The sequence below is a fragment of the Lissotriton helveticus genome, chromosome 3_1 (assembly GCF_964261635.1).
Source record: "Lissotriton helveticus chromosome 3_1, aLisHel1.1, whole genome shotgun sequence".
Classification (NCBI taxonomy): Eukaryota; Metazoa; Chordata; class Amphibia; order Caudata; family Salamandridae; genus Lissotriton; species Lissotriton helveticus.
The window spans coordinates 183,834,923-183,848,210 of record NC_136061.1 but is presented as its reverse complement, the minus strand read 5'-3'; the positions used below and the strand labels follow the sequence as shown (position 1 = coordinate 183,848,210).

Genomic DNA, 13,288 nt, shown 5'->3' with positions numbered 1-13,288 from the left:
CCCCTCACTGTCCATGTCCTCCCTCGCTGCTCTGGATTCACAGTCTCTTGACCCCTCACTGTCCCCACCCTCCCTCGCTGCTCTGGATTCACACGTCTCTTAACCCTCACTGTCCCCACCCTCCCTCGCTGCTCTGGATTCACACGTCTCTTAACCCTCACTGTCCCCGTCCTCCCTCGCTGCTCTGGATTCACAGTCTCTTGACCCCTCACTGCCCCGTCCTCCCTCGCTGCTCAGGATTCACAGTCTCTTGACCCCTCACTGTCCCCGCTCTCCCTCGCTGCTCTGCTTTCACAGTATCTTGACCCCTCACTGTCCCCACCCTCCCTTGCTGCTCTGGATTCACAGTCTCTTAACCCCTCACTGTCCCCGTCCTCCCTCGCTGCTCTGGATTCACAGTCTCTTGACCCCTCACTGACCCCGTCATCCGTCGCTGCTCTGGATTCACAGTCTCTTGACCCCTCACTGTCCCTGTCCTCCCTCGCTGCTCAGGATTCACAGTCTCTTGACCCCTCATTGTCCATGTCCCCCCTCACTGCTCAGGATTCACAGTCTCTTGACCCCTCACTGTCCCCGTCCTCCCTCGCTGCTCTGGATTTCCAGTCTCTTGACACCTCACTGTCCCTGTCCACCCTCGCTGCTCTGGATTCACAGTCTCTTGACCCCTCACTGTCCCAGTCCTCCCTCGCTGCTCAGGATTCACAGTCTCTTGACCCCTCATTGTCCGTGTCCCCCCTCGCTGCTCAGGATTCACAGTCTCTTGACCCCTCACTGTCCCCGTCCTCCCTCGCTGCTCTGGATTCCCAGTCTCTTGACCCCTCACTGTCCCTGTCCACCCTCGCTGCTCTGGATTCACAGTCTCTTGACCCCTCACTGTCCCCGCCCTTCCTTGCTGCTCTGGATTCACATTCTCTTGACCCCTCACTGTCCCCACCCTCCCTCGCTGCTCTGGATTCACACGTCTCTTAACCCTCACTGTCCCCACCCTCCCTCGCTGCTCTGGATTCACACGTCTCTTAACCCTCACTGTCCCCGTCCTCCCTCGCTGCTCTGGATTCACAGTCTCTTGACCCCTCACTGTCCCCGCCCTCCCTCGCTGCTCTGCTTTCACAGTCTCTTGACCCCTCGCTGTCCCCACCCTCCCTTGCTGCTCTGGATTCACAGTCTCTTAACCCCTCACTGTCCCCGTCCTCCCTCGCTGCTCTGGATTCACAGTCTCTTGACCCCTCACTGCCCCGTCCTCCCTCGCTGCTCTGCTTTCACAGTCTCTTGACCCCTCACTGTCCCCACCCTCCCTCGCTGCTCTGGATTCACACGTCTCTTAACCCTCACTGTCCCCGTCCTCCCTCGCTGCTCTGGATTCACAGTTTCTTGACCCCTCACTGCCCCGTCCTCCCTCGCTGCTCTGCTTTCACAGTCTCTTGACCCCTCACTGTCCCCACCCTCCCTTGCTGCTCTGGATTCACAGTCTCTTAACCCCTCACTGTCCCCGTCCTCCCTCGCTGCTCTGGATTCACAGTCTCTTAACCCCTCACTGTCCCAGTCCTCCCTCACTGCTCTGGATTCACACGTCTCTTAACCCCTCACTGTCCCCGCCCTCCCTCGCTGCTCTGGATTCACAGTCTCTTGACCCCTCACTGTCCCAGTCCTCCCTTGCTGCTCTGGATTCACACGTCTCTTGACCCCTCACTGTCCCCGTCCTTCCTTGCTGCTCTGGATTCCCACGTCTCTTAACCCTCACTGTCCTCGTCCTCCCTCGCTGCTCTGGATTCACAGTCTCTTGACCCCTCACTGCCCCGTCCTCCCTCGCTGCTCTGGATTCACAGTCTCTTGACCCCTCACTGTCCCCGGCCTCCCTCGCTGCTCTGCTTTCACAGTCTCTTGACCCCTCACTGTCCCCACCCTCCCTTGCTGCTCTGGATTCACAGTCTCTTGACCCCTCACTGCCCCGTCCTCCCTCGCTGCTCTGCTTTCACAGTCTCTTGACCCCTCACTGTCCCCACCCTCCCTCGCTGCTCTGGATTCACACGTCTCTTAACCCTCACTGTCCACGTCCTCCTTCGCTGCTCTGGATTCACAGTTTCTTGACCCCTCACTGCCCCGTCCTCCCTCGCTGCTCTGCTTTCACAGTCTCTTGACCCCTCACTGTCCCCACCCTCCCTTGCTGCTCTGGATTCACAATCTATTAACCCCTCACTGTCCCAGTACTCCCTCGCTGCTCTGGATTCACAGTCTCTTGACCCCTCACTGTCCCTGTTCTCCCTCGCTGCTCTGGATTCACACGTCTCTTGACCCCTCACTGTCCCTGTCCTCCCTCACTGCTCTGGATTCACACGTTTCTTGACCCCTCACTGTCCCCGTTCTCCCTTGCTGCTCTGGATTCACAGTCTCTTGACCCCTCACTGTCCCTGTCCTCCCTTGCTGCTCTGGATTCACAGTCTCTTAACCCCTCACTGTCCCTGTCCTCCCTTGCTGCTCTGGATTCACAGTCTCTTGACCCCTCACTGTCCCTGTCCTCCCTCGCTGCTCAGGATTCACAGTCTCTTGACCCCTCATTGTCCATGTCCCCCCTCACTGCTCAGGATTCACAGTCTCTTGACCCCTCACTGTCCCCGTCCTCCCTCGCTGCTCTGGATTTCCAGTCTCTTGACACCTCACTGTCCCTGTCCACCCTCGCTGCTCTGGATTCACAGTCTCTTGACCCCTCACTGTCCCAGTCCTCCCTCGCTGCTCAGGATTCACAGTCTCTTGACCCCTCATTGTCCGTGTCCCCCCTCGCTGCTCAGGATTCACAGTCTCTTGACCCCTCACTGTCCCCGTCCTCCCTCGCTGCTCTGGATTCCCAGTCTCTTGACCCCTCACTGTCCCTGTCCACCCTCGCTGCTCTGGATTCACAGTCTCTTGACCCCTCACTGTCCCCGCCCTTCCTTGCTGCTCTGGATTCACATTCTCTTGACCCCTCACTGTCCCCACCCTCCCTCGCTGCTCTGGATTCACACGTCTCTTAACCCTCACTGTCCCCACCCTCCCTCGCTGCTCTGGATTCACACGTCTCTTAACCCTCACTGTCCCCGTCCTCCCTCGCTGCTCTGGATTCACACGTCTCTTAACCCTCACTGTCCCCACCCTCCCTCGCTGCTCTGGATTCACACGTCTCTTAACCCTCACTGTCCCCGTCCTCCCTCGCTGCTCTGGATTCACAGTCTCTTGACCCCTCACTGCCCGTCCTCCCTCGCTGCTCTGGATTCACAGTCTCTTGACCCCTCACTGTCCCCGCCCTCCCTCGCTGCTCTGCTTTCACAGTCTCTTGACCCCTCACTGTCCCCACCCTCCCTTGCTGCTCTAGATTCACAGTCTCTTGACCCCTCACTGCCCCGTCCTCCCTCGCTGATCTGCTTTCACAGTCTCTTGACCCCTCACTGTCCCCACCCTCCCTCGCTGCTCTGGATTCACACGTCTCTTAACCCTCACTGTCCACGTCCTCCCTCGCTGCTCTGGATTCACAGTTTCTTGACCCCTCACTGCCCCATCCTCCCTCGCTGCTCTGCTTTCACAGTCTCTTGACCCCTCACTGTCCCTGTTCTCCCTCGCTGCTCTGGATTCACACGTCTCTTGACCCCTCACTGTCCCTGTCCTCCCTCACTGCTCTGGATTCACACGTTTCTTGACCCCTCACTGTCCCCGTTCTCCCTTGCTGCTCTGGATTCACAGTCTCTTGACCCCTCACTGTCCCTGTCCTCCCTTGCTGCTCTGGGTTCACAGTCTCTTGACCCCTCAATGTCCCCGTCCTCCTTCACTGCTCTGGATTCACAGTCTCTTGACCCCTCACTGTCCCAGTCCTCCCTCGCTGCTCTGGATTCACACGTCTCTTAACCCTCACTGTCCCCCTCCTCCCTCGCTGCTCTGGATTCACAGTCTCTTGACCCCTCACTGCCCCGTCCTCCCTCGCTGCTCAGGATTCACAGTCTCTTGACCCCTCAATGTCCCCGTTCTCCTTCACTGCTCTAGATTCACAGTCTCTTGACCCCTCACTGTCCCCACCCTCCCTTGCTGCTCTGGATTCACAGTCTCTTAACCCCTCACTGTCCCCGTCCTCCCTCGCTGCTCTGGATTCACAGTCTCTTGACCCCTCACTGACCCCGTCATCCGTCGCTGCTCAGGATTCACAGTCTCTTGACCCCTCATTGTCCGTGTCCCCCCTCGCTGCTCAGGATTCACAGTCTCTTGACCCCTCACTGTCCCCGTCCTCCCTCGCTGCTCTGGATTCCCAGTCTCTTGACCCCTCACTGTCCCTGTCCACCCTCGCTGCTCTGGATTCACAGTCTCTTGACCCCTCACTGTCCCAGTCCTCCCTCGCTGCTCAGGATTCACAGTCTCTTGACCCCTCATTGTCCGTGTCCCCCCTCGCTGCTCAGGATTCCCAGTCTCTTGACCCCTCACTGTCCCCGTCCTCCCTCGCTGCTCTGGATTCCCAGTCTCTTGACCCCTCACTGTCCATGTCCTCCCTCGCTGCTCTGGATTCACAGTCTCTTGACCCCTCACTGTCCCCACCCTCCCTCGCTGCTCTGGATTCACACGTCTCTTAACCCTCACTGTCCCCACCCTCCCTCGCTGCTCTGGATTCACACGTCTCTTAACCCTCACTGTCCCCGTCCTCCCTCGCTGCTCTGGATTCACAGTCTCTTGACCCCTCACTGCCCCGTCCTCCCTCGCTGCTCAGGATTCACAGTCTCTTGACCCCTCACTGTCCCCGCTCTCCCTCGCTGCTCTGCTTTCACAGTATCTTGACCCCTCACTGTCCCCACCCTCCCTTGCTGCTCTGGATTCACAGTCTCTTAACCCCTCACTGTCCCCGTCCTCCCTCGCTGCTCTGGATTCACAGTCTCTTGACCCCTCACTGACCCCGTCATCCGTCGCTGCTCTGGATTCACAGTCTCTTGACCCCTCACTGTCCCTGTCCTCCCTCGCTGCTCAGGATTCACAGTCTCTTGACCCCTCATTGTCCATGTCCCCCCTCACTGCTCAGGATTCACAGTCTCTTGACCCCTCACTGTCCCCGTCCTCCCTCGCTGCTCTGGATTTCCAGTCTCTTGACACCTCACTGTCCCTGTCCACCCTCGCTGCTCTGGATTCACAGTCTCTTGACCCCTCACTGTCCCAGTCCTCCCTCGCTGCTCAGGATTCACAGTCTCTTGACCCCTCATTGTCCGTGTCCCCCCTCGCTGCTCAGGATTCACAGTCTCTTGACCCCTCACTGTCCCCGTCATCCCTCGCTGCTCTGGATTCCCAGTCTCTTGACCCCTCACTGTCCCTGTCCACCCTCGCTGCTCTGGATTCACAGTCTCTTGACCCCTCACTGTCCCCGCCCTTCCTTGCTGCTCTGGATTCACATTCTCTTGACCCCTCACTGTCCCCACCCTCCCTCGCTGCTCTGGATTCACACGTCTCTTAACCCTCACTGTCCCCACCCTCCCTCGCTGCTCTGGATTCACACGTCTCTTAACCCTCACTGTCCCCGTCCTCCCTCGCTGCTCTGGATTCACAGTCTCTTGACCCCTCACTGTCCCCGCCCTCCCTCGCTGCTCTGCTTTCACAGTCTCTTGACCCCTCGCTGTCCCCACCCTCCCTTGCTGCTCTGGATTCACAGTCTCTTAACCCCTCACTGTCCCCGTCCTCCCTCGCTGCTCTGGATTCACAGTCTCTTGACCCCTAAGTGCCCCGTCCTCCCTCGCTGCTCTGCTTTCACAGTCTCTTGACCCCTCACTGTCCCCACCCTCCCTCGCTGCTCTGGATTCACACGTCTCTTAACCCTCACTGTCCCCGTCCTCCCTCGCTGCTCTGGATTCACAGTTTCTTGACCCCTCACTGCCCCGTCCTCCCTCGCTGCTCTGCTTTCACAGTCTCTTGACCCCTCACTGTCCCCACCCTCCCTTGCTGCTCTGGATTCACAGTCTCTTAACCCCTCACTGTCCCCGTCCTCCCTCGCTGCTCTGGATTCACAGTCTCTTAACCCCTCACTGTCCCAGTCCTCCCTCACTGCTCTGGATTCACACGTCTCTTAACCCCTCACTGTCCCCGCCCTCCCTCGCTGCTCTGGATTCACAGTCTCTTGACCCCTCACTGTCCCAGTCCTCCCTTGCTGCTCTGGATTCACACGTCTCTTGACCCCTCACTGTCCCCGTCCTTCCTTGCTGCTCTGGATTCCCACGTCTCTTAACCCTCACTGTCCTCGTCCTCCCTCGCTGCTCTGGATTCACAGTCTCTTGACCCCTCACTGCCCCGTCCTCCCTCGCTGCTCTGGATTCACAGTCTCTTGACCCCTCACTGTCCCCGGCCTCCCTCGCTGCTCTGCTTTCACAGTCTCTTGACCCCTCACTGTCCCCACCCTCCCTTGCTGCTCTGGATTCACAGTCTCTTGACCCCTCACTGCCCCGTCCTCCCTCGCTGCTCTGCTTTCACAGTCTCTTGACCCCTCACTGTCCCCACCCTCCCTCGCTGCTCTGGATTCACACGTCTCTTAACCCTCACTGTCCACGTCCTCCCTCGCTGCTCTGGATTCACAGTTTCTTGACCCCTCACTGCCCCGTCCTCCCTCGCTGCTCTGCTTTCACAGTCTCTTGACCCCTCACTGTCCCCACCCTCCCTTGCTGCTCTGGATTCACAATCTATTAACCCCTCACTGTCCCAGTACTCCCTCGCTGCTCTGGATTCACAGTCTCTTGACCCCTCACTGTCCCTGTTCTCCCTCGCTGCTCTGGATTCACACGTCTCTTGACCCCTCACTGTCCCTGTCCTCCCTCACTGCTCTGGATTCACACGTTTCTTGACCCCTCACTGTCCCCGTTCTCCCTTGCTGCTCTGGATTCACAGTCTCTTGACCCCTCACTGTCCCTGTCCTCCCTTGCTGCTCTGGATTCACAGTCTCTTAACCCCTCACTGTCCCTGTCCTCCCTTGCTGCTCTGGATTCACAGTCTCTTGACCCCTCACTGTCCCTGTCCTCCCTCGCTGCTCAGGATTCACAGTCTCTTGACCCCTCATTGTCCATGTCCCCCCTCACTGCTCAGGATTCACAGTCTCTTGACCCCTCACTGTCCCCGTCCTCCCTCGCTGCTCTGGATTTCCAGTCTCTTGACACCTCACTGTCCCTGTCCACCCTCGCTGCTCTGAATTCACAGTCTCTTGACCCCTCACTGTCCCAGTCCTCCCTCGCTGCTCAGGATTCACAGTCTCTTGACCCCTCATTGTCCGTGTCCCCCCTCGCTGCTCAGGATTCACAGTCTCTTGACCCCTCACTGTCCCCGTCCTCCCTCGCTGCTCTGGATTCCCAGTCTCTTGACCCCTCACTGTCCCTGTCCACCCTCGCTGCTCTGGATTCACAGTCTCTTGACCCCTCACTGTCCCCGCCCTTCCTTGCTGCTCTGGATTCACATTCTCTTGACCCCTCACTGTCCCCACCCTCCCTCGCTGCTCTGGATTCACACGTCTCTTAACCCTCACTGTCCCCACCCTCCCTCGCTGCTCTGGATTCACACGTCTCTTAACCCTCACTGTCCCCGTCCTCCCTCGCTGCTCTGGATTCACAGTCTCTTGACCCCTCACTGTCCCCGCCCTCCCTCGCTGCTCTGCTTTCACAGTCTCTTGACCCCTCGCTGTCCCCACCCTCCCTTGCTGCTCTGGATTCACAGTCTCTTAACCCCTCACTGTCCCCGTCCTCCCTCGCTGCTCTGGATTCACAGTCTCTTGACCCCTCACTGCCCCGTCCTCCCTCGCTGCTCTGCTTTCACAGTCTCTTGACCCCTCACTGTCCCCACCCTCCCTCGCTGCTCTGGATTCACACGTCTCTTAACCCTCACTGTCCCCGTCCTCCCTCGCTGCTCTGGATTCACAGTTTCTTGACCCCTCACTGCCCCGTCCTCCCTCGCTGCTCTGCTTTCACAGTCTCTTGACCCCTCACTGTCCCCACCCTCCCTTGCTGCTCTGGATTCACAGTCTCTTAACCCCTCACTGTCCCCGTCCTCCCTCGCTGCTCTGGATTCACAGTCTCTTAACCCCTCACTGTCCCAGTCCTCCCTCACTGCTCTGGATTCACACGTCTCTTAACCCCTCACTGTCCCCGCCCTCCCTCGCTGCTCTGGATTCACAGTCTCTTGACCCCTCACTGTCCCAGTCCTCCCTTGCTGCTCTGGATTCACACGTCTCTTGACCCCTCACTGTCCCCGTCCTTCCTTGCTGCTCTGGATTCCCACGTCTCTTAACCCTCACTGTCCTCGTCCTCCCTCGCTGCTCTGGATTCACAGTCTCTTGACCCCTCACTGCCCCGTCCTCCCTCGCTGCTCTGGATTCACAGTCTCTTGACCCCTCACTGTCCCCGGCCTCCCTCGCTGCTCTGCTTTCACAGTCTCTTGACCCCTCACTGTCCCCACCCTCCCTTGCTGCTCTGGATTCACAGTCTCTTGACCCCTCACTGCCCCGTCCTCCCTCGCTGCTCTGCTTTCACAGTCTCTTGACCCCTCACTGTCCCCACCCTCCCTCGCTGCTCTGGATTCACACGTCTCTTAACCCTCACTGTCCACGTCCTCCCTCGCTGCTCTGGATTCACAGTTTCTTGACCCCTCACTGCCCCGTCCTCCCTCGCTGCTCTGCTTTCACAGTCTCTTGACCCCTCACTGTCCCCACCCTCCCTTGCTGCTCTGGATTCACAATCTATTAACCCCTCACTGTCCCAGTACTCCCTCGCTGCTCTGGATTCACAGTCTCTTGACCCCTCACTGTCCCTGTTCTCCCTCGCTGCTCTGGATTCACACGTCTCTTGACCCCTCACTGTCCCTGTCCTCCCTCACTGCTCTGGATTCACACGTTTCTTGACCCCTCACTGTCCCCGTTCTCCCTTGCTGCTCTGGATTCACAGTCTCTTGACCCCTCACTGTCCCTGTCCTCCCTTGCTGCTCTGGATTCACAGTCTCTTAACCCCTCACTGTCCCTGTCCTCCCTTGCTGCTCTGGGTTCACAGTCTCTTGACCCCTCAATGTCCCCGTCCTCCTTCACTGCTCTGGATTCACAGTCTCTTGACCCCTCACTGTCCCAGTCCTCCCTCGCTGCTCTGGATTCACACGTCTCTTGAACCCTCACTGCCCCCCTCCTCCCTTGCTGCTCTGGATTCACAGTCTCTTGACCCCTCACTGTCCCCGTCCTCCCTCGCTGCTCTGGATTCACAGTCTCTTGACCCCTCAATGTCCCCGTTCTCCTTCACTGCTCTAGATTCACAGTCTCTTGACCCCTCACTGTCCCCGTCCTCCCTCGCTGCTCTGGATTCACAGTCTCTTGACCCCTCACTGACCCCGTCATCCGTCGCTGCTCTGGATTCACAGTCTCTTGACCCCTCACTGTCCCTGTCCTCCCTCGCTGCTCAGGATTTACAGTCTCTTGACCCCTCATTGTCCGTGTCCCCCCTCGCTGCTCAGGATTCACAGTCTCTTGACCCCTCACTGTCCCCGTCCTCCCTCGCTGCTCTGGATTCCCAGTCTCTTGACCCCTCACTGTCCCTGTCCACCCTCGCTGCTCTGGATTCACAGTCTCTTGACCCCTCACTGTCCCAGTCCTCCCTCGCTGCTCAGGATTCACAGTCTCTTGACCCCTCATTGTCCGTGTCCCCCCTCGCTGCTCAGGATTCACAGTCTCTTGACCCCTCACTGTCCCCGTCCTCCGTCGCTGCTCTGGATTCCCAGTCTCTTGACCCCTCACTGTCCCTGTCCTCCCTCGCTGCTCTGGATTCACAGTCTCTTGACCCCTCACTGTCCCCACCCTCCCTCGCTGCTCTGGATTCACACGTCTCTTAACCCTCACTGTCTCCACCCTCCCTCGCTGCTCTGGATTCACACGTCTCTTAACCCTCACTGTCCCCGTCCTCCCTCGCTGCTCTGGATTCACAGTCTCTTGACCCCTCACTGCCCCGTCCTCCCTCGCTGCTCAGGATTCACAGTCTCTTGACCCCTCACTGTCCCCGCTCTCCCTCGCTGCTCTGCTTTCACAGTCTCTTGACCCCTCACTGTCCCCACCCTCCCTTGCTGCTCTGGATTCACAGTCTCTTAACCCCTCACTGTCCCCGTCCTCCCTCGCTGCTCTGGATTCACAGTCTCTTGACCCCTCACTGACCCCGTCATCCGTCGCTGCTCTGGATTCACAGTCTCTTGACCCCTCACTGTCCCTGTCCTCCCTCGCTGCTCAGGATTCACAGTCTCTTGACCCCTCATTGTCCGTGTCCCCCCTCACTGCTCAGGATTCACAGTCTCTTGACCCCTCACTGTCCCCGTCCTCCCTCGCTGCTCTGGATTCCCAGTCTCTTGACCCCTCACTGTCCCTGTCCACCCTCGCTGCTGTGGATTCACAGTCTCTTGACCCCTCACTGTCCCAGTCCTCCCTCGCTGCTCAGGATTCACAGTCTCTTGACCCCTCATTGTCCGTGTCCCCCCTCGCTGCTCAGGATTCACAGTCTCTTGACCCCTCACTGTCCCCGTCCTCCCTCGCTGCTCTGGATTCCCAGTCTCTTGACCCCTCACTGTCCCTGTCCACCCTCGCTGCTCTGGATTCACAGTCTCTTGACCCCTCACTGTCCCCGCCCTTCCTTGCTGCTCTGGATTCACAGTCTCTTGACCCCTCACTGTCCCCACCCTCCCTCGCTGCTCTGGATTCACACGTCTCTTAACCCTCACTGTCCCCACCCTCCCTCGCTGCTCTGGATTCACACGTCTCTTAACCCTCACTGTCCCCGTCCTCCCTCGCTGCTCTGGATTCACAGTCTCTTGACCCCTCACTGCCCCGTCCTCCCTCGCTGCTCTGGATTCACAGTCTCTTGACCCCTCACTGTCCCCGCCCTCCCTCGCTGCTCTGCTTTCACAGTCTCTTGACCCCTCACTGTCCCCACCCTCCCTTGCTGCTCTGGATTCACAGTCTCTTAACCCCTCACTGTCCCCGTCCTCCCTCGCTGCTCTGGATTCACAGTCTCTTGACCCCTCACTGCCCCGTCCTCCCTCGCTGCTCTGCTTTCACAGTCTCTTGACCCCTCACTGTCCCCACCCTCCCTCGCTGCTCTGGATTCACACGTCTCTTAACCCTCACTGTCCCCGTCCTCCCTCGCTGCTCTGGATTCACAGTTTCTTGACCCCTCACTGCCCCGTCCTCCCTCGCTGCTCTGCTTTCACAGTCTCTTGACCCCTCACTGTCCCCACCCTCCCTTGCTGCTCTGGATTCACAGTCTCTTAACCCCTCACTGTCCCCGTCCTCCCTCGCTGCTCTGGATTCACAGTCTCTTAACCCCTCACTGTCCCAGTCCTCCCTCACTGCTCTGGATTCACACGTCTCTTAACCCCTCACTGTCCCCGCCCTCCCTCGCTGCTCTGGATTCACAGTCTCTTGACCCCTCACTGTCCCAGTCCTCCCTTGCTGCTCTGGATTCACACGTCTCTTGACCCCTCACTGTCCCCGTCCTTCCTTGCTGCTCTGGATTCACAGTCTCTTGACCCCTCACTGTCCCCACCCTCCCTCGCTGCTCTGGATTCCCACGTCTCTTAACCCTCACTGTCCCCGTCCTCCCTCGCTGCTCTGCTTTCACAGTTTCTTGACCCCTCACTGCCCCGTCCTCCCTCGCTGCTCTGCTTTCACAGTCTCTTGACCCCTCACTGTCCCAGTCCTCCCTTGCTGCTCTGGATTCACACGTCTCTTGACCCCTCACTGTCCCCGTCCTCCCTCGCTGCTCTAGATTCACACATCTATTAACCCTTCTGCTTCCTCCTGCCGGATTCGTGCATCTCTTGACCTCTCTTCCTCTCTTCCCCTCCACCACACTAACCCTTCCTGCTCCGGATTTACCCGTTTCCTGCCCTCTCTCGTCTCTCCTCCTCCAATGCCGACCTTTGCTCTGAATTCCCACCTCTCTTGCATTTTCTGTGCCCCCCTGCTCCCTTCCTTTTCTCCGCCGAAGCTTCTTGTTCTGGGTTCACACTGCTTATGCTCTCCCTACCCAACTGTGTTTTTTTAATTCGGGTCCTTTTGCCCCTCTGTAATCCTCGTTCTCCTCCCTTCTCTTCCCCCTCCCCCTCTTTCATGCATTGCTGCTCCTTTAGCCACACCTCTTTTCTCTGCCACCTCAACCTGCCTATCATGGACTAATGCTTTCTTATTTTTGTATTTTCATTTTAATTCCCCTAGAAGGCCAAATCTCAGCTCCTGCTCTGTCTCCGGGTTGCTCTCATGCAGAATGAGTGCTAGACTTACCCATGCTGGCTGTGATCCTGGGGCTCCCGGCTTTCATCCCCCCTGGCAGCTTCTCCTCTCTTTTATACATGTGGCTGTGGGGTGGCCCTGCTCCAGCAGGTGAGCATGCCCCATCCACGCGACAGCTGGCACAGGGATAAGGCAAGCCCGGGGCGCGCCCTGGGATGAGCGGGGAACAGAGATAAGGTGTGTGTAAGGTGTGTGTGTGGAGTTGCCCATCACAGCTGCGGGGCTGGATGCTGGCCCCGCCCACGCAGCGCGAGAGAGGGGTGACTCCTCTTATCAGAGACGAGTAGTGGGCAGGCACGCGTCGACATCATGCCAGGGCCTGCACATGGTTCATGCCAACCCCAGGCACTTTAAACTGTTTCAAGGTAGGATCTAAAACATTGCTTCTTCTAGGAACCATCCTGACACGTTGTACTGAAACCAAGGCGGGAGAAAACACCTTCCATTTATATTCACGGACACCTGGTACTGTATTCTGAATGAGAAAAGGCGGCAGCATCTCAATCGACGTTCAAGCACCACGCTTGCTCCTTTCTTGGAGCCCAACCAGGGCCTGATACTTCTTTGACTTCGAAAAAGGGCAAACAACCAGCACTCAAGCAGTGACGGGCGGCATCTTTTGGAAAGAAACAAGGGCAACGTTGAGCGCTACCATGATCTGCAACAGACAGGACAGACCTCGGCACCACTGAATCAACCTCTCACCTTTCCCTAGAACCTTCAGGAGGGTCTGACCACTTTGTATGGAGCCATCGGCACTAAAGGGCTAATTGTCAGCATGGCACATTTCTACAGACGGATTCATGCGTCTTCACACGTGCACCTGTCTCAAGGCGCGTTCACATCTGCACGTGTACAGATGTGAGGCTCGACATTTGCTCATGCCTCACTGTGATCACCCATCTGCATTGTTCAGTGCTCATCTTAAGTCCTTAATCACTGCTCCTTTAACTGAGGTGTTGGTTTTCACACTATGCTGGTTCCCCAAACTATTATTTAAACTGCCTG

General features: G+C 58.2%; 1 protein-coding gene across 1 annotated transcript in view; it reads right to left on the bottom strand.

Annotated features, from left to right (window-relative positions):
• The window catches only part of LOC144822255 (fibrinogen-like protein 1-like protein), a 45,943-nt gene extending 33,593 nt beyond the window's left edge, over positions 1-12,350 (bottom strand). Inside the window, exon 1 of the mRNA XM_078679565.1 lies at positions 12,272-12,350. Coding sequence (XP_078535691.1) covers positions 12,272-12,341 — 70 coding nt within the window. The 5' untranslated portion in view covers positions 12,342-12,350. The remainder of the gene's footprint in view (positions 1-12,271) is intronic.
• Positions 12,351-13,288: the final 938 nt, after the last annotated feature.